The 27031-nt window shown below is 44.2% G+C and overlaps 4 protein-coding genes across 4 annotated transcripts; 1 reads left to right on the top strand and 3 right to left on the bottom strand.

Annotated features, from left to right (window-relative positions):
* The first annotated feature begins 223 nt into the window (after window positions 1-223).
* LOC128277971 (pyridoxal-dependent decarboxylase domain-containing protein 1) lies at window positions 224-4204 on the top strand. Its single transcript, XM_053016593.1, has 6 exons — window positions 224-331; window positions 424-1293; window positions 1363-1635; window positions 1703-2373; window positions 2451-2765; window positions 2833-4204. The coding sequence occupies exons 1-6, from the start codon at window positions 224-226 to the stop codon at window positions 3101-3103; spliced, it is 2508 nt and encodes an 835-aa protein (XP_052872553.1). The 3' UTR covers window positions 3104-4204.
* Window positions 4149-5930, bottom strand: LOC128271409 (uncharacterized). The gene has a single exon (XM_053008914.1). The coding sequence runs from the start codon at window positions 5834-5836 to the stop codon at window positions 4682-4684; it is 1155 nt and encodes a 384-aa protein (XP_052864874.1). The 5' UTR covers window positions 5837-5930; the 3' UTR covers window positions 4149-4681.
* LOC128271401 (protein tweety) lies at window positions 5930-10936 on the bottom strand. Its single transcript, XM_053008900.1, has 7 exons — window positions 10729-10936; window positions 9570-9787; window positions 7361-7846; window positions 6898-7280; window positions 6546-6818; window positions 6325-6435; window positions 5930-6263 (listed from the first exon to the last, which is right to left on the bottom strand). The coding sequence occupies exons 2-7, from the start codon at window positions 9714-9716 to the stop codon at window positions 5951-5953; spliced, it is 1713 nt and encodes a 570-aa protein (XP_052864860.1). The 5' UTR covers window positions 9717-9787; window positions 10729-10936; the 3' UTR covers window positions 5930-5950.
* Window positions 10937-12798: 1862 nt separating this feature from the next.
* LOC128277961 (phosphatidylinositol 4,5-bisphosphate 3-kinase catalytic subunit beta isoform) lies at window positions 12799-27031 on the bottom strand. The gene is made up of 4 exons (XM_053016581.1): window positions 26714-27031; window positions 16300-19146; window positions 16097-16216; window positions 12799-16003 (listed from the first exon to the last, which is right to left on the bottom strand). Exons 1-4 carry the CDS (start codon window positions 27029-27031, stop codon window positions 15875-15877), a joined length of 3414 nt encoding a protein of 1137 aa, XP_052872541.1. The 3' UTR covers window positions 12799-15874.

Genomic DNA, 27031 nt, shown 5'->3' with positions numbered 1-27031 from the left:
GAATTGTAGTTGGTTGACATTTCAATTTTTTTCGCACGACACCCCAAAATAAATACCCGTGCATCATTCTTGGATTTTTTTTATCGACGGAAGACTGCGATGACGTTTATGCCACATAATAAATTTTGCCCGCCGACTGTGTGTACTGGAACTCCGCAAACGTGTAGTATCTGTGTTGTTTCGTGGAATCCAATATATGTATAAACCTAGCATTTCGAAAGCAATGCAGGATAAGATGGAGCGCGTCAGAGTTACCAATGAATCGGCTCCAACGTTGTCCGGATTATCGCAGGAACTACAAAACCAACAGATCGAAATAGCGGCTTCAAACGTAAGTGCGTTCAGCCTTAAGGGGGCGATATGGATTGATTGCACGGCCATCCTTGTATACTCACTATAATTTTTTTCCATTACTGCCTCAAGGTACGCTCAAGTTTGGCCGAAATCGAAACGCAAGCCTCTATGTTGCTGAACCGGTGGGAAAATGTACGAAGCAGGTCCATTCAAAAGCGCCGCTCGCTTGATTCAATGCCGGACGAACTAACAGTTCCCGTAGGCACTGATTTGTCAAAGAAAACTCCTGCAGAAGTTCTGGCTAGGTTGGAGTGGCTTCTTGCTGGTTTCACGTCCATGAACGACTTCAACGATCAGGAACACATCGTGCCAGCACTCGACGAAGTTTCCCATCTCGCGGTGCTACAGCACGCTACTGCCGCTTATTTGAACTCGTTCGAGCGCCCGCAAGGGCTAACAAGGATCGCACAACAGCTAGCCTCCGAAACATTGACGTGGCTCGTTTCATTGTTTAAGTTTGACACCAGTCAAGCCGGCTACTTTCGGGACGATGCTGAATGTTTATTTCATGCACTGCGGATGGCTCTCGTCAATCAACGGAACGAAAACCGCCTTCAACGGGATGTGGTCATTTACCTGTCCGAGATGGGATATCTTTTCACAGTTCAGAATGTGTGTCGTTATCTGGGCCTGCCCCTTGCTTGCATTCAAATCGTGCCGTGTGTCTCACGAGCCCCTAACACCATCGAGGACGAAACCCTCGAAGAGACAGCCCCACCTGGCCAGATGGACATTAGCGCGCTGGAGAAGCAATTGAAAACTGATGAGGCGGCAGGACGGCAACCACTTTTTATTATGGCCACGGCCGGTTCACCTATAACAGGCTGCTCTGATGACTTAGTTGCGCTGGGTGCGCTGTGTTCCTCGCACAATGTTTGGCTCCATTGTCAGGGACTTGGGCTTGCGGCACTTGTTCTATCTAACCGATTCACCCCAAATGTAAATGCAAACCGATCAGTTGTTGCGATTTTTATACACCTTCTACAAAATGTTATTGCTTTCCAACAGAATACTTGGCCCACGTCATTGACCCTAAATCTCAACACATGGCTTGGGGTATCTGGTTTACCAGCGGTTCTCCTTTGCCAGCAAACGAGCAGCCGAGAGATGACACTGTTCGACAACGAGTCGATTACAGCGAATCGTTTGAATTGCCTTAGTGTGTGGTCTGCGTTGCAAACACTGGGCACCGAAGCAATCGCCTCACGTATCTTTGCAGCGTTCGATTCGTGCCGAGCATTCTACCAAATGCTTCTACCAATCGACGGCATTATTGTGCTAGTAAGATATTTGTGGAATATAAATATCGGATTTTTTGTTATATTATGATACTTATTTTATATTTCAGAGCAAAAAGCTGGTAGAGGATTCTAGTGAGAAATACCGAAATTTGTTTAGCAACGCGTCCAACTTATATACCCTGTTGCAATTGGCTGTGCCTACAGTAATATTTCAATTCGACGGTTGCGACACGTTGCTTGTGGATCACGATAGAGAAACCACCTTATCGTCATCGGATGGTCCGAAGTTTTGTAAGAAGACGGCAGAAAATGCCGAATATTATGATCGGCTTAACAGTTGGCTGGGTCAGATTCTACTGCGCGATTGCAGTCAGCTCGCCCTAGAGATCATCGATCACGAGCAGCACGGCATCTGCATTCGATACCACCCTTTTATACCTGGGTATGGAGACCAGCTTCTGCTCGCTACTACGCCGCTAGCGTTTGTTGATGTCGGAAACTTCATTCGCGCACAAAGCGAAATCCTGCATGCCACTATCCGGCATCGCATGCGTTTTAATTACATGGTGGAAGAAAGTAGCGTGCTACGACTAGTCGAGCTGAATGATTGGGCCGGACTCGGTGGCGTTCACTACATACCCGAAGGCTGGGAAACATTGCTTAACGATCAGACAAAGGCGGAGCTTAACAAACTCAATTCGGCGCTGGTGGACGAACTTCAATCCACTGATGGTGCGTTTTCGCTTGGCGAAAGTAGCGATGGATTAATTTGTGTCCGGTAGGTAATAACATATAACCCGCTAGCGTCAAATAGCCTATTTTGTGTATTTTTTATCGTTTCTTTTGTAACTGCAGATTCGGTATGGTCACCATCGACACAGACATCGAGGAGCTACTAGAGCTGGTGATTAGTACCGCCCGATCGATACAAGAGCATTCGAAGATACTCGACACGATGTCGAAAATCCTGAAGAAGGGTATCGAGGCGGCAACGATTGATTTGCAACGCGAGGCCGAGGAAAAGCTATGGCAGGAAGGAATTCTGCGTCAAATGCCACTGGTCGGACGCGTTGTTAACTGGTGGTCACCTGTTGCGAAAGAATCCGGCATGAAGGGTCGCAGCCTTAACCTCACACAGGGTGTGGTTGAAAGTACTGAAAATATTTATAAGTAACGTCTCCTATAAGTAACTGATTGTTGGTTGTTTATTTGACTGTCATCTAATTCTCGTCTTCAGATATCACATGCAGATGACACCTAAAACATCTAATCAACTGCCTAGCAATAAGGGTCCGCCGGCGCCGCTAGTACAGAAACCAATTCACACCATCGTCGACGAAATTCGTCCGCTTCGTTCGCGTAACCCTAGCTCGAGTAGTGAGCTATCTGGCAGCGGTACAGCTGTGGTTCGCACCATCTTTCCAGCTTTTTCTAAATCTTCTGTGACTGCTGGCGGTAACGAATTGCCAATGGAATCACTATCAACAGACGCAGCTACCATACAATAAGGAAGGTCCAAATGGTTCACTGAGTCAGCCATCGGCAATAGAAGAGTGTTTACCAAAGGCTCAAATGTTTTTTTTTTTACATTTTCATTGGACTTATTTTGATTCAGAAGATTATCCGTTAGAGAGGCCGTAATTTACGACTATAATCGGTTTGGGCCGAAAACTAACTTCACTAGGAAACGAACTAAGTACCAAATACTTTCACACACCATTAGCTCTTGAGAGGTATTATACAGTTTTCGAAATATCCGTATATAATTAGTTAAATGAAACCCAGCGGTAGAAACAGTGGAATGTTCGGAGACGACAAATGCATTCCGCGTTCTTTTTTTTAATTGACACTCCGGACGCTCTAAAAGGTTAGCTGATCGGTGCCCAAAAGACGAAATTATAGCAACAGTGCTTTGCTTTACCTCACCAAACAAAGCGGCGGTATTCAGGACATCACTTTGCCTAAACAAACTGTGGCTGAGCGAAGTATACAAAATTCCATTTTTTCTAAATTTGTTTTTTAAGATAAATATAACCTACGATAATGCAGTTCAAACTCAGCCGCTCAAACCAACAAATCGCACCAGGGTGGTTGCAATTTCTATTTTTTGTTCTATATAAACAAGACCAATCAAACAACATATACCTAAAAAACAGTGGTTTGGTGAAGATAACTTCAAATAATTCGGTTTCGTGTTGTCTATGGAAGTGGCAAAATGTTAACGCTTCTTCAACACATGTATGTGTTCTTCACACTTCTTCACTTTGTATGTGTAAATAGGCAAATAAATAATCCTTTGGCTGTATACGCAAAGATCATAGGTTTAATGCGGATAGCTTCCGTGGAACCGATCTATAAAAATCGTACACGTCCCAAAATTCCTAACCGACAAACCCTTTCATGTTTTGATGCCGTGTGATCCTTGGCCCATTAGTGCCTATTAGACAATAGTAGCTCTTTCTGTTGTGAGATAAGTATTCGTCAATGGAACAAATATCGAGCGTTAAACTGTGTTTGCTGAGGATTTATTGATTTCCGGTTTCTTTCGGCGTTTTTCTTACATTTCATTCCCCCATATCGCCTTTCGAGTTCACTACAATTTCATTATTATTCCACCATTCGCTTAATACTTTGAGTTCTACATTAACGAACGCAAAACCACTTAATTCAGTACCTTAGCTTATTTAGATTGACCAAAAACCAAACCGAAGCTTCGATGAGTGATAAAAACTATGAGATTCGCAGGGAATGGTAATAGGTCTATGCTTCTGTTTTCGGTAACGCGGCGTACATTTACAATGTAAATGTTGTTGATTGGATTGTGTAAGATTATTTTGTGTTTCATAAGCTGCTTTTTGTTTTATTTAAAGCGTAAAGACGAAAGAAAAAAAATCAAAAGTGTAATTCGAAATAGGTTGTTGAGCAGCACTGGTTCTTAATATGCCTGTAACGATTAGTGCTGTGTTGTTGCGTTCCCGATTGGACGAACACCCGCCAAGGTTTGTTACAATCGATTAAAAGGACGCGATTCAGTCCACCCTTAATTATGATACCATGTCATGCTGTACTTCCGAGATTTTACTCGTTTAAAGCTCTGTCACAGCATAAAAACAACTAGGGTCAGCTCCGACCGTACGAGTTTGCTGACAATTGGTTCCCGCGCCATTCAGCATTGTGCATCCGTTTTGTTGCAGCTCTTCGTTAGTTGGTGGCGGAGGCAGACGGAGCCCCGCGGCCAGCTGACTACTGTCACTATCCATCGACTGCTGTTGAAATACTTCTAGTGGTGGTGGAGGCAACGGAAGCGCCTGTATTTGACATGGCATCAAACCTCCCGCTGCTGTTCCGTATCCCGATGATCCGGACGATCCGGCTGAGCCACCGCCGCCGCAACCATCTGCAGACGTCGTTGGTATAAATGGAAGTGGCGGAGGTGGTGGTGGTGAAAGCGGCTCCACAATTACGTCCGGTACTGCTGTCGCCTGCTGCTGTAGGCTTCTAATGGTATCGTTGCTGTAGGTCTTACCAGGTTCGGCAGGATGCGGTAGTTTCTGTGCTTCAATCTTCGGTGCTTGGATGGGTTTGAGCGTCGCAAATTTACTTCCGCCGTTCGAATGGTCGGCGAGTAGCTTGCGTTTAATGTAGATGTCGTCCTTGGCCACCGCACCCTGTTCCATTCCAGCAACACCTTTGCTAGGTATATCCGGCAACGGACAGTTGATGATCGATGGCAGTGGTTTACTGTTTGGGGCAGCAGTAGCGCAGAACGTGGTGGTTTGCGGATTCTTACCGTCTTTCAGTTCACGGTGCGGTTGTTGCTTTATGGTGCTACTTCCGTTAGTATTGCATCCAGCTAACGCCGGGGAAGGTGATGGTTTATCACCATTGGAACCGTATTTGGCAGAGGAGTAAATATAGATCCGCCTATCTACGGGTGTATCGCATGCATCACTTTCTACACCACGGGTTGTTACCGTCGTCGACGATGAGAGCTGTTGTTGAAGTGCTTTCTGTGGATTGCGTAGTGGTGGCAGGGGGGGCGGATTGTCGTCACCATAAAACGGAGGTGGAATACTAGTTATTTCTGAAGGTTGATGATGCCCACCACCCGATCCTCCACTACCATCATGGAACTTTCGATTAATGGTCATCGTTTGGGCAGCATGCCCAGCAGCCCTAAGATGATGTAGGTGCAAGTGGTGTGTCACAGCAGCAGGATCGGCGAAGATTCGCTGCTGCATTTGTATTTGCTGTTGCTGCTGCCCTTGCTGTTGGTGGCCGAGAGTATGGTAGCGTTGTGGCCGATTGTGTATGGCGGGTGGATGGAACTTTCTATCGTTACAGGCGGCGTAGCTTCAGTAAAAGTCGTTTGCATCGAGCGTTTTGCAGTGCTTACTGAGTGTAGCGTACTTGCCGTTATTTGGACCATGCAAATGAGTTGGACTATTGTGCGATGGAAGGCGACCCAGAGTATGTGTGCCACCAGCTCGCATCATTGCTTGGTGATGATGCAGCATATGTGCCTGGGCCTGATGTGCGTGAGACTGCTGCTGTTGTTGCTGTACTTGTACTTGGGCCAGTTCGTGCTTTGCATTGGGACCAGGGTGAACAATCGTATGTGATCCGCTAATGGCCGGTGGGCTACAATGACAGAAAGAACCAACACATCTAATTAAATGAGTATTGCTCCATTCACGGTTATACACCGTGCAAAACTAGGGACACTTACCCCTTCGGATGCTGTGGTAGTTGAGTACGAGAGTCGATACTGTCATGGGTCTGATGTGGTTGTAACTGATGGGAAACGTACGACTGTTCCTCAACTTGTGCGTAGTCATTCCTACGAGAAATGTTCCAGGTACACATCCGATGATTGCGAATATAGAGGGATAATTGAACGACATAAAACTACTACCCGTGAAAGCATTACAATCAACCAGTATCCTTTACCTCTTACGTATGTAGATCCATGTGTGCGAATCAACCCACACCATAATGGTGAGCAGCATTGCGGCCATGAAGCTTGCGAGCAGCATCAGAACGAGTCCAAGCAGCCCACACTCGCACAGACCCCGCGTGGCGACAAGATAGCTGTAGTGGACGGCTCGACAGTCTACGAGAGCAGTCAATCCAGTTAAGAGCCTCTCGCAAAGCTTAATATCTGCATTGACCGAACCGAGTTTGGGAGAAAGTCCTGCATTTTTGAACAACACCGGAGAAATCCTGAGGCGTGTTTGAGAGTTAGAAATGTTAAACTTTTAAAAGAACACACACAAAAGCAGTGTGATGCTATTTTGCTCACTTGGATACGATGCTCATCGCATTGCGGGCGTTGTTGATGGCGTTCTGAGATTCACGAAGTCGCTGCGTGAAAGGATTGGAACGAGATATATCGCACTGGGTGTAGTAGAGCAGTATGTCTGACGGAAATTCGTTCGGCGCCTGGTGTACGAGAAAGTCAGCTGGGTCGTTGCACAGGTCTCCGACAGCAACAGACGCCGAGAGATATAGACCTGACATTAGCCAGGACGCAGTGACGGCCAAAAGTCCACATACGCTAAACAGAATTAGGGCGCAGCGTGAATGACGGGCGACACCGACCAATAGCACAGCACATAGTACGAGCAGCAACGCTAGAATGGCAACTGTTCCCGGCCAGCGTATTAGCTCCCACTGGTTTCCTTTCTATTGGCGATGAACGAAAAATGAAAATAGTTACAAATTGGGCGGCAGCGTTAGTACGGCTCTCGATATTGTTCACCTACCGAAAGAAAGTCTGTGATTGTGAGCCCGACCAGAGGACGGCGAATGTCATCGGCCGCGTTTTTCGCTATCGTGATGTTGCCTTTCGCAGTTAGTAAAGCCTGCTGGAGCTGAGCGACTGCCGTCTGATTGTTCGTGTTCTGCTCAAAGATGTCCTCGAGCTCAGTTAGCTGTTGCTGGATCTTCATTGTGAGCGTGTTTTCGAGGATGAAAGTCTGGTTGCGGACGGACGACACGACGCCATCTACCTTGCGGCCAGCTTGCAGTACTTCGAGCAACCCGTTATGCAGATCGTCATTTCCGTAGAGACCCAACCCGATCGCCGCACAGCACAGAACCGTCACAATCGAGAGTGTTACCTTCAGACTAGTGATCGAATGTGCCGGGCGTGGTTTGCGATCGCAGCAACGTGTTAACAGATATAGTAACAGCCCAACCAGCGATACAATTAGCAGAGCTGCTGGTATCGAGCCAAGAATACCAAGACTCTGTGGTGAATGAAAAAGCAATTACACATGTTAGTCGGTGATTTCGAAAGCATTTGTTTACATCCTTCATTTATGTATAAATATATAACTATGTAAATATAAAAAAATAGCTAATTAACTGACTGTCTGGTCTGTGGTTTATATTTATTTGTCTGTTCGAACTGTGAATAGCAGTTATCGCTTGATCCATCGATCCGTATAGCGACCAACAGACCTATTTTGAAGTATTCGTTTACAAGCTCAGCCGTATACCAAGCTCAAAGCTCACGTACGTTCCTAAATCTGACGGCTAAGGAAAGACGACTAAGCTAATCGTCGCCCAACCAAGAAGGACTTACAGGACCCCGTGTAGAAAAAATGGAGGATAACAACAACCATTCGGATAAGGAGGAGATGAGAACGATCTGCTATCGGTGGTGCATGGGACGATGAGAATGGTGAGAGTGGTATTCCCTTCAAAGGCGTAATAGAATGGTCCATGTTCAAAGACACTTTATGAGGAAAGGAGTTAAATGCGCGAATTGCCAAAGGGGCTTCGGAGTGGAAAGAAATTGAGTGTACACTAGATTATCAGAATGAAGATAAAATAAAACATGTAGACTTGAGTCGAGCATTGGGGATGTTGACCACCAGCAGCGATCTGGCGGCCATGCCAATTTACCAGGGGGAAAACACTTACCCGCTTGCTTAAATTGCCTTTAAAACATTTCATTAGCGGCGCAGTCCTTTGACACTTTTTGATACAGTTGATCACCCTTCCAACCACATGTTCGTCGTGCGTCATAAATGGAACCAAAAGTCTGGCATGATCCCCAAATCCAAATGATGGCCAAAAATATATTTGATGGCCTCATAGCCTAGTGTAATGTTTCATAAAAGTAACATTTCAACAAATAGTCAAGACCATAGTATCCGACTGTCAATATTTACATCAACATGTAACATTGTTTTCTTGCACTGTTCATTCAATGTGTCAAAGGATTTTCCAAGCGACCCTCAGCTCAAATACAGTTTCTCAATATAATGAATACAGACGAACTACTAGTTTTTGAAAGTGGAGAAGAAAGAGAAAGAGGACCCTTGGTCTGGAGCGATAGTTCCACGAAATTCGTGAGATTCAACTCACTACAAGGGGCAACTCTTGAAAAGTTGAATTTCGTTCACCGAAACTACCCCTCCCAAAACGCATGCTCAATCTTGCATTTTCACCACGTCTTGTGAACGAAGAGAAAATGGGAAATATCAGAAAAACAAGAGCAATTGGACAAGAATGTGTTGAAGGGAAGCATCTCTCTCTGTCTCTCACTCTGCGGAAGAGAGGGAAAATAGAGAAATGTACAAGGGGATCGAATGATTTGTAACTGGAAGGGGTTGTTCCATTCAAAGTGCGCTCTCTCTCTCTCTGTATGAAGAAAACATATCCTAAAATGTGCCGACTATCTTTATTGCTCAGTAGGCATTTGGTTTTTCACCAATGTCTCTTCTGTTCCTGCTCTTGACAAATCTAGTTTTATCTAGTGACAGTTGTCAAGATTGATTCCTTAAGTCCTTGATTCCAACCCTTGGTTTCTTGCGTGTACTTAAGATGTCACAACCGCAAAAATACTAGGCTAATTTAACAACCAGATCCTTACGAAACTTTGATTGCTTGATTACAGGTGTGATTGTGGCCAAACTGGGAAAACTGTGTCCGTCCCCGACTGAAACAAAAGTGTTCACTCACCTCGAGATAGACTTCGTTTGATGGGCGAAACGTGTTGTTGATCCGGTGGAAGGTAATGTTATAGTGTGGTAGAGCGTGAAGCAGTTTCGCTATCAGCGGCACTCGATATTGATCGTCGTCCTCGGTCGCTAAAGTCCCGTAAACCATGATGTTGGAGGCTGCTTACGTCGAACGATAATGAGCAATTTCCTTAACAGCTACTGCGTGGATGAGGGACTCTATCGACGGGAACGATATGATGCCGTGCAAAAACCCCAACGAAAGGAATTGAGACAATAAATAAGGAATCATTATCCCAGATACTGCGGGCCCATTTTAACAGGGTTGTCAGTGTCAATTATATTCTGACTAGCTGCGCCAGCAGCGATGATGGTTGTTCAACACGCGTCCTAATACCAGCATTACCTAATACCACAGCCGTTGTTTGAGACACAGTAATAACAGCATTGACGAGAACCTCGCAGAAGCAGAATTAGGTAGTATAAGGCCCGAGAACACGGTACGAACTTTCTCGTTCACTTATGCTGTATGTTTTCCACTTTCATCAATTTCTACGATTTGCTCTCTTACTTTGCTTATCAAGGATACACTATCACATTCGCTCCTCCTAGCGTTCTCGCGAGGAGTACGTTCCTTCTCTCTTGAAACACTCACACTCGCGTGCGCACAAGAAGTAGGAGAGATAGAGAAGATGGCCACTCGCAAATTCAGAGATGAAAAAGTAATGTACGCCGATTATACACAAAGACTGGAATTTCCGGTGCACCTCACATCGAGCAAGAGGATAATGTACAAGAACTGTATACAAGTGTTTCTTTCTTCCGCACTCGATCCGACTGTCACAAATGTTTGGTCTGGTTTTGCGACATTGTTAAACAAACCTATGCTGCAACCATTGGCACCTCAGAAGATTTTGCTCTTATAACTATAAACAGGCCGGTCACTAGGTACTTTGTTAAAATAGTGTTTTGATGTTATTGTTTCATATCACCATAGTGCTCCACACACTGGGATGCACTGGTGTTGAATGCTGCCACCATCCTTACTTTGTACATAAATATGTTCATTAGGTCAGCTCCGCAATACGAACGGTTCAAGCAAAGCTTCCGAGGCGGGGTCGGCGGCAAATACAATGTACTATGTAAGAAATACACTATACCTACGGATAGTTGTTGAGAAGCTCGTCGGTTTCCCGTTCAGTCACGTTATCACGTACACATCCATACACATTAGCACACATTTACGAGAAAAATTCACAGTTTGTCACTGGCCGCAAGCATTGTCAACTACGTGAACATTATTTGGGCAGTCTTAGGGGGCAGGCACCCCATGAAATCAGCAACTCTATCCTATCCTAGCTATCGACAATGTGGGTAAACTTGAACTTTGAGATTTCGCTGCGATTTCTGCTAGATACTGCCGCTCCCTAGAAGATTAAGATTCGGTCACACCCTAGTTTCTCCTGTATTGTTCCTTTAGACGGTCCTTCCACAACCAAACGCTATCAACGATTGATCGAAGCGTGAAAACTCGCTGCTGCCTGTGCAACCTGTTCTACTGGTGCAGCTCTGCTGCTATTGGCTACTCCTGGCTTTCCATCCAGCAGGATTGGGAGCGTCAGGCTCAGCTACCGGGAGCGAATGGGAATTTGAAAGAGCGGCGGTTAGGAATCTCCCATGTGCAGTTTCAGCGCTCGTCACTGAGGAATGTTTTAGTGTGCGACAGAAAACGAGTGTACGTGCGAATGTGAACAAAAGAAAAAACGAAAAGAGACAATAGAACTGTATTGAGTTCGATTGTTCGCTCTTCGGCGAACAATAAATATGGTTACAGGACGGAAAGTCAGAAGGCGCTGCTATACAGAAAGTGACCCGGGAGCTCTGTATCTCTCTCTATTCTCTCTTTGCCTCGCTCTCTTCCGGATGTCCCAATACCGTTCACGCTGCAATATCAATACGACCATGCGTTAGTAGAGGAAGTAAGACTTACTGTTCCACGAAGCCGACTACTGTTTTCTGGGAATTCTGGGTTTTCTGGGAATTACAGTTCTATTGTCTCTTTTCGTTTTTTCTTTTGTTCACATTCGCACGTACACTTGTTTTCTGTCGCACACTAAAACATTCCTCAGTGAGGAGCGGTGAAACTGAACATGGTAGATTCCTAACAAACCGCCGCTCTTTCAAATTCCCATTTTCTGCGATCTAGAACAAACGAACCAAGCTAGAACTTCTCGAGACCGACGGGACAGGGCGGCACCAAACCGAAGTGGCAGGGGTCAAGAATCTGAGGACCGTCCAAGAGGCGTCGATCGCGATCGGCGACCTCGTGGTTCGTTCCCGGAAAGCGATTGAATCACGGTGAGCAGGGCTCCAGCAAGGCGATGAGGGCGCTTGATGCTGTCTTTGGCATATTGCACAAGTCTGGGGGCTTCAGCAGCACCAACAAACGGTTGCTTGCAAGTGTCGTCACCTCGGTAATGTGTCCTGTCTGGGTGGACACACTGTCGTCGAAGCGAAATCTGGGCATTCTCAATCGAGTCCACCGTTTGGCCGAGATACGGGTTAAAGGCGCCTTCCGAACAATGTCGCTGGCGGGCGGTAGCGTGCTTGCTGGAATGATCCCCGTATGGGTCCTCATTGAGTAAGACAGCGAGTGCTACGTAGACCACGGAACGCCGGGCATTGCCCCAGGTTCGACGATGCTCGAAAGCACCCGCCCTTTGGAATGGAATCTTGAGCCCACCCTCTGCAACGTTGTGTACAATGATGTTCTTTTAGTCGAACTTCCAGAGGGCGCGTAGATGACACAGCCTTGGTTGTATCGACGACTAGGAGGGACCACAAACGGTCTAGGAGTTTCGGTACCTAGATGTTTAAAGACCACTTTTCCTGGAAGTCGCATGTCCAAATGCCGCGTCCAAGGCTGCCCGTGTGCTCAGGACACTTCGTACGCAGATAAGGAACTGTACAATGGCACAACTAGCGAGAAGCGGAGCCTAATATCAATCACCTGCATGCTACTGGCTGAGGATTCACGCTCGCTACCAGCTCCGAAGCTAGTTGCTACCAGATGCGGTCCCATCTTGTCGAGCCAGGATCCAGCAGGATGCGTGGACCAGCAGGTGCACATTTACCAGGTTTAAAACTCGAAAACCGAATTTTTTCCATAGAAATGAAATGTTTATTGCATTGAAATGACAAACTCTATTTTATTCAAAGTATGTGCCATCGCTAGCTATACATTTCTACCATCTCTCTGCTAAATCGTGGATGCTATGCCGAAAGAATTCTTCGTCTTCTTAAGCAAACCAATTAGTCGTCCAATTTTCGACGCAGGAATCGAAGTGCTTGTAGTTCAACATCTTCGAACTTGTTTGGAAGCCATTTTAATTTTTTTTAAACCGCTTAAATCACTACGATCTTCTAAAAACAAGCTTCGACAAGCGTTTGATGCGATTCTGTAGCAGTTTTCTACAACAGGTAATGATATTAAATGTAAATAAAATGGTAAAGTATGATAGTAAAAAAATAATGCTGTGTGTGGTAAGGGCAACTAAAATCAAGAAAAGTCTTGCAAAACAAAACTCATAGACATTAATCTATATGTATTAATCTGTATTGCGTCTTAAAAAAACTATCAAAGTGAATTATTTAAAGCGACTACGTACTTATTAGCTTACGACTACTTACACTATAAGTATAAAACTAGAAAAGTGGAAGAAAATGTTATGAATTCATCACCTGCTTCTTAGTTGGTATTTCTTAACGGTATATAAACTATCTTCAATATTTCAGCATGCTTAGGTGCATTGAGACTATGGCTTGTAAACTAAATTGAAGAAGTGAACTATTTAAGTGCAGTCTTCCTGACACTATTTTATCGCAGGTCCAGACAAAAAACTTAAAGTACCAGGATGTTGAATAAGTTTTGCGGTTCGATAAAGAAAAACAATTTTATGGTAAGAAATACACTTCATTATTCAGTAAAGTCTCCCTGAACAACACTTGTACAACGAGACACTCGTTCCAACGAGATTCCAATTTATGAACCCCATCCCTGAAGTGAGAATCTGGAAGGGATGCAAAATACACTTCCATGTTGTGATTATACACTCTGTCAAGTTTCTCGGTCAACAACCCACGTTTTTAACGTATCTTCCAAACAGTCTTTTTGATTCAACATCTGGTTTTGGGACTCTTTTAAGTAGGCAAAATTATGAAAAAAAACCATTTAGTTGGATTGATGTTTTATGATTTTTAGCTTTTTTTGACCAAATACGCCGCGCGATATACGCACTGTCAAGTTTCTATAGCCGCACCTAATAAAATTATCAATATGTGTAGATTTTTTTCAAGTCTCTGTATTTGTTGTGAGGTTTAATAGTCAGTTGGCTTTCCTGACCGCTGAATGACTTGGAAAACTCTGTTTGTCATACTGTCAACCAGGTTTTTCAAAATTTTTGAGTCCATATGTTCCCAAGCTTCCAAAATGGATGCCTAAAGTTCATTAATAGAGCTGTATCTGGGGGGCCAGACGAACCGTAAATATGAGCGTAAAATTATTTTTTAATTTCAAATCGTTTATGGTTAGTGTGGCAGCCTTAAAATATTGGTCACCGAAATGTCAAACGTGTTTACATTCGTGTTTTTGACCCGAGAAAATAGAAATCGAAGAGGTAAGTTGATTTCTGAATAGTTTAAAGTTAAAATAAAAAAAAACATCACAAATAAGAACTTACATTATTCTCTGTTTGTAAACAAACGCTCGGTTTTACGCTTTACGTGTTACGGGGTCCGCTGAGGTACAAACCTTTTGACACAAGCAGATCGATTTGACGTTAAAATGTTTACGGTTTACGGTTCGTCTGGCCCTCCAGTATTGCTGCCTATCCGCATAAATTTGTCTAACCAATATTCCCCAGACATTTTCAACTGGATTTACTAGGTCTATACATTGCTAATCGGACTGCTTGTGGCCATGAGGGACTAGGCGTCTCCATTGTAAACCACTAGAATTGCTTTTTGGTCGATTTTCGATCAATGCATGGTTCAAATTGACCATTTGTTGTCAGTAGCGATCGGAATTAACGTTTCCATCAGGTTTCAGGAGCTTGTGAAACACCATGTCGTTCTGTCCCATCAAAAAGTTCGTTTTTTGGAGTCCTTCGCTGCTTTTTTTTGTTAAGTCAAAATCGCCATTTTGGAATTTTTTAAACAACTTAAAGCACTGCGATCTTCTAAACACAAGTCCCGACAAGCATTTGGTGCGATTCCGAAGCAGTTTTCTTCAAAAGGAGCAGAAAAATAAAAATCCCCGTAAAACGTCATTTACAGGCACAAAAGTTGACATGGTCTAACCCTTTGAATGATGGGTTGCAAACCGAAATAATTTTTTTTCTACCTGAAATCATTTACCTGATGTGAACACAAGGTAATGATGAATGAACAGCAAAACTGGGAAGTCCCAAACGGCAGGTACAGCCATCTTTTTAAGTTCCCGATTTTTGACGCATACACCTAGTATTTGATAGTTAATCTTCAGCATCTGACCGATGCCCTAACTTCTAACATGCCGATGAACTTTGATTATTTCTGTGGTTTTATCGACGTTTTCGACGACGTGTATGCCTGTGCGAGGTGCATCTTTGACATCAAAAGTAAATTGAACGGGTCAACGAAACCAAAATTACACGTAGCTAGCTGTAAGAGTATCGGCATCATAAAAACCATGCAAAATTTCAGCAGCCTGGCTTGAACCTCCATTGTTAACACCCTGTAACTCACAAACGAATGGTACAAACAAAAGCCAAAGAAAGCATTTTGTTAAGTATCGTATCGTTAACTAAAGTATCAGCTTTAAAACGAGCCTAAAATTGAAGCCTTACGATCGAAGTTACGGCAAGTTTTCAAAGTTAACGCGTGCTGCAACATTTAGAACGAAACCAATAGCGACGATAACGAACACTTGCTGATAACGGCAATACAGCAAGCGTCCAGTTCTTTGAGTCAACACGAACGGGTACACCACACGACACCAACAGGTACCGACATGGTTCGACATCTATCAGAACATCACTCATCACCAACAACGGGTTCTTACGTTTCACATCGAAAGAAACATAACTTCGATACTTCACGAGATATCGATCACTAAAGCCATCTACCGAGAAAATAATGGGTTACTTTTTCTCCAACTCAATATTATTGAACCGTAAATCTTATTGAACAACCCAGTATGCACTATTTACTCAATTACATATTTTGGTGATTGCAAACTGCTATCTAAAGAAACTGCAATGAAAACTGTCACTGGCGATTATTTTTCGAGAAATTATGTGACGCCCAATTGAGTGACGTTTTCCATGAATTAGCAAGTGCTTCACTAAATTTTTGTCGAAAATGACTGCGGGCCTCATCCTCGGTTTTGTCCAATACCTGAAAGGATATCAAACGAACATTATTTCAATTATACTATACCCATGGCAACATCTAACGCATTTCCCACCCTTAGTGTTGTAAATTGCTTACCAGCGTATCACGGAGATAGTTGAGATCCTTCTCCGACGATAGTTCCGGCAACCCGGTCGAGATCATCATCGCAAACAGAGACAGTATAAGGCAGCCGTGACGGCGTAAGCTCAAGAATGCCTGCGAAGATACGGTACAAGAGAACGGAAAAGAAATGCACGATGAAAATATGAGAGTTTTGCAGGTGGCTTTCGATTTCTTACGTCTTCACATTTTTGCTGAAAAAACCGGAACTCCTGTGCTTCACGATCGGTGCGCCCGTTGTTGATAACGTACACAAAGTCGTGTGTCAACACGAATGGTACGCGCTCTCGCCGGAAGCCAAACTTCTCTTTGAAATGGCCTAGTATATGACCGAAATCAATGTGAAATAGCTGTCCCGTCTTTTTCACCATAATGTTGTCTGAGTGACGATCGGCCACGCCAAGTACGTATGTCGCCACACAGTATCCGGCACAACTGAGCGTAAACTCTTGAATAGCTTTCGCTAGCAGGTCGTCGGAGCTGTTGTGCTCCTTTAACCAAGCAAGCAAAGAACCTTTTTTGAACGGTGAAGTGGCAGAGAACATGCCACGCTCCTTTTGGATGTTGGCGATTGTTTCCGCGTTCAGCACTACTTCAATGAGACCGAGCCGCCGGTCAGTGCTGATGCAACTGTACGGGTTCATGCGCAGATCCATACCATCGCTTTTCCAAATCCGATCCATGATGCGCAACATCTGTAAAGTCAACATGTCCTGTCGCAGATCGTCTCCATTCTTAAAAATCATATTGATATCGTCGCCGCTTCGATCACTGTTTTCATACACGATCCAGAGTGGCCGCATTTTCGAATCCATCACTTTGCATCGATCGATTCGGACGGTGCGGCATCGGAAGCTGGGATTTAGTGGACTAATGACGTCGCTCAATGCATCCATTACACTGCGCTCAGACAGCTTGTCCATCAACAGCGCGCGGCCTTTTTCCTTGCTGCCTCGCTTTACCGTGTCGGAACACGCTTGCAGTTGTTTCAAGCACTGCATTTGCCTCAGTAGCACTGTCACGTGTTCCGGGCTACCTTTCAGGTATGCCTCGAGTATCAACCGGAAGCGCACTTGAACTGAGGGGACAGAAATCTCCGAACGCAGGTGCCAGAAGATGAAGTGTCCGATGTGCTGATTGTGTAACGCTCGCTGTAGTAGAAAAAATACAAGATCGCAGTTCAAGTACGATTCATGTTTAAGTGCCTGAACGAGTTGCAAAAGATATAGCAGAAGCTCGTCGTCCTCAATCGTGCGCAAGCAATCCACCGCATACCGCCGGACATATTTATCCGCGTATGCGTAATCTAGCAGCTCGAGGGCACGCTCAATAACCAGTTTTGGCCATTCCTGTAGCAGCGACACTATTTCCGCTACCTCATCCCGATTGTTCCATTCGACGCAGTACAGAAGACAGGGTAGTCCGTGTGGCATTTGCTTCATGCATTCGCGCCGTTTTGCCCAGATAGCGTTGCGTTCTTGCTCGACGATGTCGTTGAGTCGATCGTTGTAGTGATTCGACAGGATCGCCTTAATCGATCGTGTATCTTCGGCACTCTCTCGGTTCAGATGCTCGTTACGTGTACACTTACGGGACGCTTGCAGCAGCAGTTCATCTTCACTCGGATATAGTATTGTTTTATTTTCCTGAGCGTAATTACCAAAACTCAACAGCAACGACGGGCACTCATCGCGTCGTGGATTAGGTTCAACCGTCCCTAGCGGGTGGAGTATGTCGTCCGACTGCGCATCCTCGGCGTACGTCCACGTGTAGAGCGTTGCCGAGTCCGTTTTCAGCTGGTTCTTATAGTCATAGACCATGGTATTGACCCAGGTAATCGGATTGATCAGGCCGTCCTTGGTTCGGCGCGTCCGCATACCCATCCCTTTAGCTGTGCGGATGTTCTCGTAAATTACAAGACATAAGCGGGCCATGCGAGGCACGTTGCTGACGTGAATATCGAACTGAATCGTCTCATTCCAGCTAGCAGAACCTTTGTGCAGCGGTACCAGCCTCGTCCGTTCTGTCTTACACAGTGATTTACCACCATGAAACAAACCAAGTTGGACGCCAACCTCGACGTTGCGGTTCGAGTCGCAGTTGAGATCATGTATCTCGTGCACTGTGCACTGCAGTTTAGCATCAATCTCCCAGCTTGTAATATATTTCACTTTTCGTAAAGTGTGTGGCGGTTGGGACTGTTGTGATTGCTGCTTGTGAATGTTCACTGTACCGCAACTAGTGACGCCTGTCGTCAAGGATGTAACGGAACCCATTGAGCTCGTGTTGCCCGACCAATGCGAAAAATCTTCGCGTGCTTCATAGATATCGTTTTTGAATACCTCGACGGTGCGGATCAGGCGCGGCACGAATGTCGGAGGTTCGTCGCGTGACAAACAGTCCTGCACGTACTGGAAGCGATTGATCGAATGAGCACCGTATATATACTCTTCGTGGCCGCACACTTTTAGTATGTAATCCCCACTGTTGTCGTTGCGGGCCTTCGCCAAGAATTGCTTTTTCTCGAGGATACGTTTGAGCACTTCGTCGGGTGTAGCCTGGCATGTCACCTTAACTGTCACCTGCATGTCGACACTGATCGCCACCACACAGAACGCGGTATGCTGTGCGATATGATCCGGCACTGAACGAGCCAGCTTCACAGGATACTGGTAGGAGATTCGGTCCATTCGGCTCATGGCCGCTCGCTGGGAACCGATCTCTTCACCAAGGAGGCTCATCTTGGTACGAAAATCATTCACTTCTGGATTTTTGCGTGTTTTATCTAATTGCGTCGTTCCGAGCAATGCACTGATGTTGCTCATTAGCTGGCTGTTGACTGACACGACTTTCTTTTCAACAAAGTTGAATATCCCGAATACCGGCTGCACATCGATCAAACGCTTTGATTCATCGTGTTGTTCGAAGATGCTACTCGTTGCGGCCGGAAGCGTGCTGAAGTAGTAGGTGCTCTTATCGCCTAAGTGACCATAAAGGGGGTAGCGTTCTGCTTCCTCCCACACATACTATGTAAATTGATCAGCCATAAATTATTGGTCGGCAGAAATCGGTTCAATGCAGTAGTATCCGGACGGAGGATTAACATTAATAATTTAGGAGAGAAAACGAAAGAACGGTTAGTTACATTTTCAAAAACATAAACAAATACTCCGCAGAAACAACAAAAATAACTCAACCGGGTGCTGAGGTGCGCAGACCATCAAGAAATATTAATTTTAATCTGAAATTTCTAGCTGTTGCCCAGTTAACCAAGCTCTTCCATAAATGTACATCTAGCAAAAAAAAAGGAAGGAAAAAGGAAAGCAAAAAAAATTAACACACCGACACCCATCTATCACACTCACTTCGGATATTTTACTCGAAATTTTGCCATTAGAATCACTCCTATACGTAAACGTACAGTCACTTCTTTATCATCAGTCAGCTAGCTCAACCACACCAGACTATCCGAGGAGAACTTCACAGCGACAGCGACAGCACGGCAAGAAAGCCACCCACAATTTCAACAAACTTATTTGACTGGCTGTTCTGGAGTTCTGTAATGGGGTAAGATATGGGGCTCGAAGGATACCAGAGCCTGTCCTCCCCTGCTCTTCCTAAACACGGCCTCATCGTATAAAACTTCAACATATTTTCCTTGATGAGGATGTCCAGCGACTTCGACGACCCTATGTGCTTAAAGGCAGTGTACTGCGCCATCGTTCGGCCCATACTCGAATTTGGCAGCATCGTGTGACTTTGTGACTTTGTGACTTGTGTGACTTTGGCATTACGCTAACTGTGTTTCGCGATCGTATTGATTTTGTTCGTCCCCGTTGACTACTAATGCGTGTTACAATGTCGTCCTATGTTAGTTATGGAGCTCAGTTAGGCTTCATTGCTCGTTGAGCCACAATTTTAATAACAAAATCAATAAATAAATAAAATAAATATATAAAATATATAAAATAAAAAAAAAATATATATAAAATAAATATATAAATATATAAAATAAATATATAAATATATAAATATATAATAAAAATAATAAAATTGGTAAACTGGCTCCGCAAACCCTTGGGCGGATGGTGAATATGGCTGAGTTTGGAGTCGGTGGACATCGACAGCGTGGTCCCATCAGGGTCCTAAGTCGTGTAGGAATAGGCGTGGTAGCAGATAGCTGCCACACCCGCGACATAGGGGTATAACAGTGCTGAAGACCGTCTATAGGACCTTCTCCCTTGTTCTGCAGGATCTCGAATGGGACGTTGATAAGATATTTGATCAGGATTCCGACGGGGAGGAATAAGATTTTTATAATACGACAGATCCTTGAAAAGATGATTGAGTCTCACAAGAACACATATCATCTCTTCTTTGACTTCCGGCCGTATAGGATAGCATAGCCAGAGTAAAATTGTATGAGACAATGTCACAGCAACCGTATTCCCCAGGTCTGGCCCCTGACTTTTTCTTGTTGCGGAAACTGAAGGGCCCCATGAGAGAACGGCGCTACGTTATGATTGAGCAGATAAAACCGGCATCGAAGAAGGAACTGAATGAGATCACAAAACATGATTTTGTTCTCGGGCCCATTCCGATTCGTCCTTCAGCTTCTCAAGAATGTATGTTAGACCACGTGTTAAACCTCGAGGTCGCAACCACCGTCCAAAATAATTCTCGATAATTCACTGGTCCTCCAGTCCGAAATGGCTTCAGCTGTCACCGGACTCGATATGAGTCGTTAAAATCCCGCCTGGAGCTGATATTGCTCCAGGCGGACTAGAGAACCTCGAGAATAAAACAATGTTCACACTTCAACGTTCGTTTCTATCATGCTCTTCCAAAAATCAATCTCCTCGCGTTTATTTTCCGTATCTTATTGCAAGTGTGAATTAGTTCGTGCCGTTTTTATTCAACATTTGTGACCTAACTACAACAACAAAACCTATGACTACCTTAATGAAAGTATTGTTCGTGGTTAGCTACTACTTTGTGCCATCTTTTAGGTAGTGCCTCGATTCCGTGTCGATAGAACTGCTTATCTATAGGAGCGATCCACTCAGGGACCCATTTTTCAATACTTTCTTAAAAAGTGAACCGCTGTGCTGCCAAATCGTTACTCAGGCAACGGAACAAATGCTAGACCGAAAGAGCAACATCTGGTGAATAGTGTTTACAGTTCCAACCCGACATTTCCAAGATAGGTTTTGACCGGTTTTACGATTTATGGTCGAGTGATGTCATTTTGAAAAATCAGCTTATCATGTCTTTTATCCCATTGTCATCGTTTTATGGCCAAAGCTTTGCTTCAAATGCATTAATTGTTGTTGATGGGATTGTTTTTCAAGAATTTCACTACGTTTTAAAAGCTCACACTACACCACACCTTTCATATCCCACCATATGCACAGCATAACCGTTGCAAAGTGAATGCTTTGGTTGCGATGGACCTAGTTCACCAGGCTGTATCCATCCATGGCTTTTTGTATATTTGTAAAAAACACTCATCGGCCATGGTTGGCTACATGAGTCGGGATATTAAACATTGTCATTGTCGGCAAACATTAAACGTTAAACATTAAACACCAAACATTTACATTGAAGAGTACCGGAGTCGATCCTTAAAAGCGGCTGTAGACATGCGGAAGTCGAAGACCGAGTAAACTGCGTTTGCGTCTAGGGTTATTGTAACAACTCCCCGTTTCATCATCACTGACGATTCGGTACAAGAACCCTTGTTTTCTGCCGTTCAAGCAGAATTGCGCAAAAACACTTTATCAGCAACAAAACTTGACATGTTCAAATGCTTAAACCAGGTGTTGTTTACACTTTGACCAAATAATGAGGAGAAGAAAACTGTACCCATTAAGCGCCAATTGGCAAACTACTATGTAAACCACCAAATCAAACATGCAAAATATACTACTACTGTTACTACTACTAATATACACTTTGACCAAACAATCTACACTGCGTTAGATGCGTAATGACAGTAGCTATCAAACACATATTTCGTAAAAAAAATATTTGTTATATTTAGTGAATAACGCCATCTATTGTACAACGGCACGAATTAATTCACACATCTATATATATAAAAATGGTTGTTTGTCTGTCTGTGCGTACCGCATTTTCTCCAAAACTACTGAACCAATCCGCGTGAAATTTTGCACAGCGTAGTTTTGTGGCCCCGGATTGTGAATAGGAAAGTTTGACCCTCCCACACCTCCGGGGAGGGGGGGCTCCCATACAAACGTAACGTACCGTAACATCCCATACGTAACGTAACGTAACGTCAACATAACGTACGTCCATACAAACGTTTTCGAGCAAATCGAACCAAATTCGGCAGATGGGAGTTTTGGGGAAGGGGAAATGTTCTGGTGAATGTTTGAAACCCCTCCCTCTTTACAAAAGGGGGCTCCCATACAAAATCTGGGTTAATGTCAGCAAAGCTCGGATAATTTTCAAGCAATTTGAGCCAAACTCAGGTGGTGCGAGTTTTGACATGTACCCAACGGGAAACCGATCGGATTAACGAAGAAGTAACGGGAGGCGGGAAGGGAAATAGAACAACTACGTCACCGGGAAGTCCGATCGTTTGAAAAGTAGGAGTAACGGGAAGCGAAAAGGGAAGCTGATCGTATACGTCACCAAGAAGTCCTCTGAAACGCCTCCCAATCGAGAAATAAGGATGCAATGAGGCGCAGCGACGCGCGCCGGGAACTGCTAGTATATATAAGGCTGTCTAAAAAGTCATGGACGTTTTTCACCATAAATGCCTTTAGTGTTCGATATCTCGTGAAGTATCGATCGTACAGTTTCAAATTTAGGCTCGTTTTAAAGCTGATACTTTAAACTTAAAAAAATGCTTTCGTTGTTTTTTGTTTGTTTCATTCGTTTGTGAGTTACAGGGTGTTAACAATGGAGGCGTGAAGCATTTTAACCGGTGGTTAAACCTACGGGAGGGGGGGGGGGGGCAATTTTAATCCATCCAGCGTATAGTCCGGACCTTGCACAAGCGATTGACACATTTTTCGTGCATTACAAAATTTCCTGAATGATAAAAAACTGAGATCAAAAAAGGATTGTCAAAATGGATTGCTCGAGTTTTTCGTAAGTAACGGCTAAGCCTTCTACAAGAGAGGCATTATGAGATGCCGATTCCGCGGCTCACACATACCAACGAACTCTAATCCAGCATTTGCCTCATGCTTCTTGCGTATTCCATTTTCACGTTTCCTTTTTACTGCGAACCTTTTATCCCTTCGTCCTTTTTGCCATCCTTCGGCCTTCTCCCTGGTTTGGGCGCAAACATCTATCGTGTTCCTTGTTGAGTCCTATTTACCTTGTGATTCATTTGCCTCAATAGATTTTTCTTGGGCAGGTCGATTTCATATCGTTGCATGTGATTGGATTACAAACCGCTGCATTTGTTAGGTGCGCCGCATTTATCGCTTGGTCTCGTCTGACTTCTCGGGCGTTCATGCAATCATGTTATTTGATGCCATTTTTCAAGAACAAGATGTTTGTGATGATGTGATGTGTATTTACTTTAGGCGTTCTTCTGTAGAGTAGGCCAAGTTTTGAGCAACTTTGTTATCATGTTCCGGCCATGAGGTTTTAGGTGTAAACACGTTGTTTGTTGGCTGCAGGGTCTCGAGTTTTAGGAGTCCGATGTGGGTCAAATAGTGCTAGCGTGTTATCTTGGCATTGCTGGGTAGAATTCGTGGCTTATGCAGGCCTTGGTCTCTGCATATGGAAGATTTTGTTTCATCTGGTTTAAAAAAAACGGTTCAATAGTTTTCGATGTTTGACCATTTATTTGAATTTTTTTTTTTAGTCTTAGAAGAACGGACCGGGCCGTATTTATGTTTGAAAGGTTGATGGGACGCAAAATATCGATTATGGCTGTCGCTGTATGGCAGGTAGTGCCGTCCGTTGAAATCACATGTCGTCCAAATTTTCAGCTTCAATTTCGTCGAAGAACCAGTCTCGGTAGCGTATGGTGTCAACGGTTACGGCGGCTCCTTCTTCATTTGGGAAGAAAATGGGCCGATGATGTGCATTGGCATCTCTTGCACGACGTGTCGGTTTTCCGAACCTCAAAAACGACAATTCTGCATATTAACATAGCCATCGAGGTGGAAATAAGCTTAAATGAAATGTGCTTTTCAAATATGTTACCGTTTGAGTTGAAGACCTACCACTTTGGAAATATGGTTTTTTATTTTTCCGAATTTCCGAATTTTCCGAACTAAAATTGTATTTTATGCATAACTAGCAGACCCGGCGAACTTTGTTCCGCCCCATAGTCAATTTTGGATTTTATCTAGTTCATTTTTTTTAAAATTAAGATTAGGATAAATAAAAAAATCTAGTATTGTAACGATTATTTAATAGGCTTGTTTAGTCTTTCTTTTTCTTCAGTTAAGCACCTTATGTGTGTTTTTTGTTCTATTATCAGGCGTAAGAACAAACAGACGCAGATAGTCATTCAACCCGTGAACATGCCACATACTAGGTTGTTCATTATATTCGGAGCCTCGATATCAAGGAGCGGTGCTACTAGCCTGATTTTTGTGTGTGATATTGGTACACTCGAACGAATGTATGCGAAGTTTCATTTCAATCGGTCACTTACTTTTTTTTTACAAGCAATTTAGTATCGACATGTCACAGTATTTTTTTCGATGGGAAAAATTAAGTATCGTGCAGTAATTTAATTTTTATTTTTCCAAGGTTTAAAAGCAAAGGAAAATTATGAACGAATGTTGAACGTATACGTTGAACGAACTCTTCACCTTTAATTAGGGGGTTAAATGAGGGTTTCTGAGTTTAAATATGGTCATAGTAGCTTTCAAGACGATCTATGACCAAAACCAAAAACCAAAACAGACACAACTTCTAAAATCGTAACAAAAAATACCGGATGTAATATTGGAAAATCGTCGAATCACTGAATGAGATTTAGTATAATGCCAAGCCATCTTATTGAGCAGTATAAGTAATATTTTGACTGAAGTTTTGGGTTCCTAAACGCTGTTTGCAAAATGGGCGCCGCATTCCCTAAAAATGGAACAATGCACCAGGTCACAAGAGCATTTTCGAAATGGCGAAAATCCATGATTTAAAGTTCAAACCTTTTAGTATTCACCCTATTCCTCAGATTTGGCCCCCAGTGACTTCCATCTGTTTTCAAACCTAAAAAAAATCCTGCGCGGAAAGCGTTTTTCATCAAATGATGACTCGTAGCAAGCGTAGCGTAACGCCATCTGTTATCGAGGCTCCGAATATAATGAACAACCTAGTATAATTGACCATGGGAAAAACATTGATTTTCCAAACTCAGACCACAAACTTTCAATGGACCACCCTGTACTTTGAATGTTGATTTTAATGTGGTGGAACCATGCCGAACGTGCCATACGTTCCCATAACCCATGCGCTCGACTCTTAAGCTTCAACATTGTAGCAGCCCAATCGCTATTCTTGGCAAAGAATCGCGTTTAGGCAAACAATGAGCAAATAACCACAGGGACCTCCCGAATGCATCTTCTGGGTGAAACGCGCTCAGCGGCAGTTTAGGCAAACATCGGACTCAGCATAATCAACATCACGCCACTCGGGCGACGATCGATTATGTTGAGTTCAGCGAAAAGGGTCACGTAGGCCACCACAGTTAGGTCGCAGCAAGCTCTTATTGGATCAGAGCTAAAATCAATCTGAATCTAAACGCGGATGCGAGAGGTTGATCTCTGCGCATACCGCACAGTGTAAAGTTAAGAAATTTATATTATATTTATAAGTTAAGAAATTTATATTTATGCACTAACGTTTACGCCACAGATCGAGGCTACTGTGGCTAAGGCCAATAAGACCCTCGGCTTCATCGCTCGCTTGTCCCCCGACATTCACGACCCGTGGTGCCTGGAGGCTCTTTTCTGCTGCTGGGTTCGGCCTGTCCTCGAGTATGCCTGTGTTGTCTGGTCCGCCTCGTCGCCTTCCTCTATGGATAGGCTTGAGAAGGTACAACGACGGTTTACCAGGCTGGCCATTCGCAGGCTCCTGGGTGCCTCTGCTCCCGCCATGCCCCCATACGACACTCGCTGTCGCATGTTGGGGTTACCCTCAATAGTGTCCCGCCACTCGTTTGTCCAATCCCTCTTCATCGCCATCCTCCTGCTCCATAAGACGGATGCTCCCTCCCTACTCTCGTCACTTCCTTTCTACGCCCCATCTCACCGCCTCCGCGACAGACCCCCGTTCCTCATTCCTCCCCACCGATCACGCTTCGGATCCCATGACCCATTCCTGCGCGCAATCGGGTCCTTCAATGCCGCAAGCCCCCTGTTCGACTTCCACCTCCCCGTCTCCTCCTTCCGCTCCCGCCTTTTCGCTTTCACCTCCCCTAGTATTTAAGAACTTAGTATGTAAGCTTGAATTTGTTAAGCCACTAGCGTCCAGGTTGCGAAAAGAAAAGAAATGCAAATAAATACAAGTGAATTACAGAAAAGATACGAGAGTGAAAATTTATTGACTTGCATTTCATTAAATACCACAAAAATTTATGTGTTAGTGTTAACTTACCGTTTTCAGATCTTCCAGGGTCGTGTAGATAGACTGGTCACGCATATCGATCAACACCCCATTTGGCATAAAAAAACAGAGGTTAGTTACCTCATTTGGCTCCTTCCAAAACTCATAGAGGAACTGCACCGACTCCGTAAACTTGGCATCCTGCATATCCTGCAGAGGGTCTTTGCTTTTCACACGACCGAAGGTTGATACTTTTGAACGCGGTATTAACATTTGCGCATGAGGGGAGACTCCGGCGGATATCCCCCCTTGGGTTACTCTCATTTGGCCTTCCTTACGGCCTTCACCGGTTGGAATGGGTTGAACCAT

Source organism: Anopheles cruzii, chromosome X (assembly GCF_943734635.1).
Source record: "Anopheles cruzii chromosome X, idAnoCruzAS_RS32_06, whole genome shotgun sequence".
Taxonomy (NCBI): Eukaryota; Metazoa; Arthropoda; class Insecta; order Diptera; family Culicidae; genus Anopheles; species Anopheles cruzii.
The sequence above is the reverse complement of the archived record's forward strand: the minus strand, read 5'-3'. Positions and strand labels throughout refer to the sequence as shown.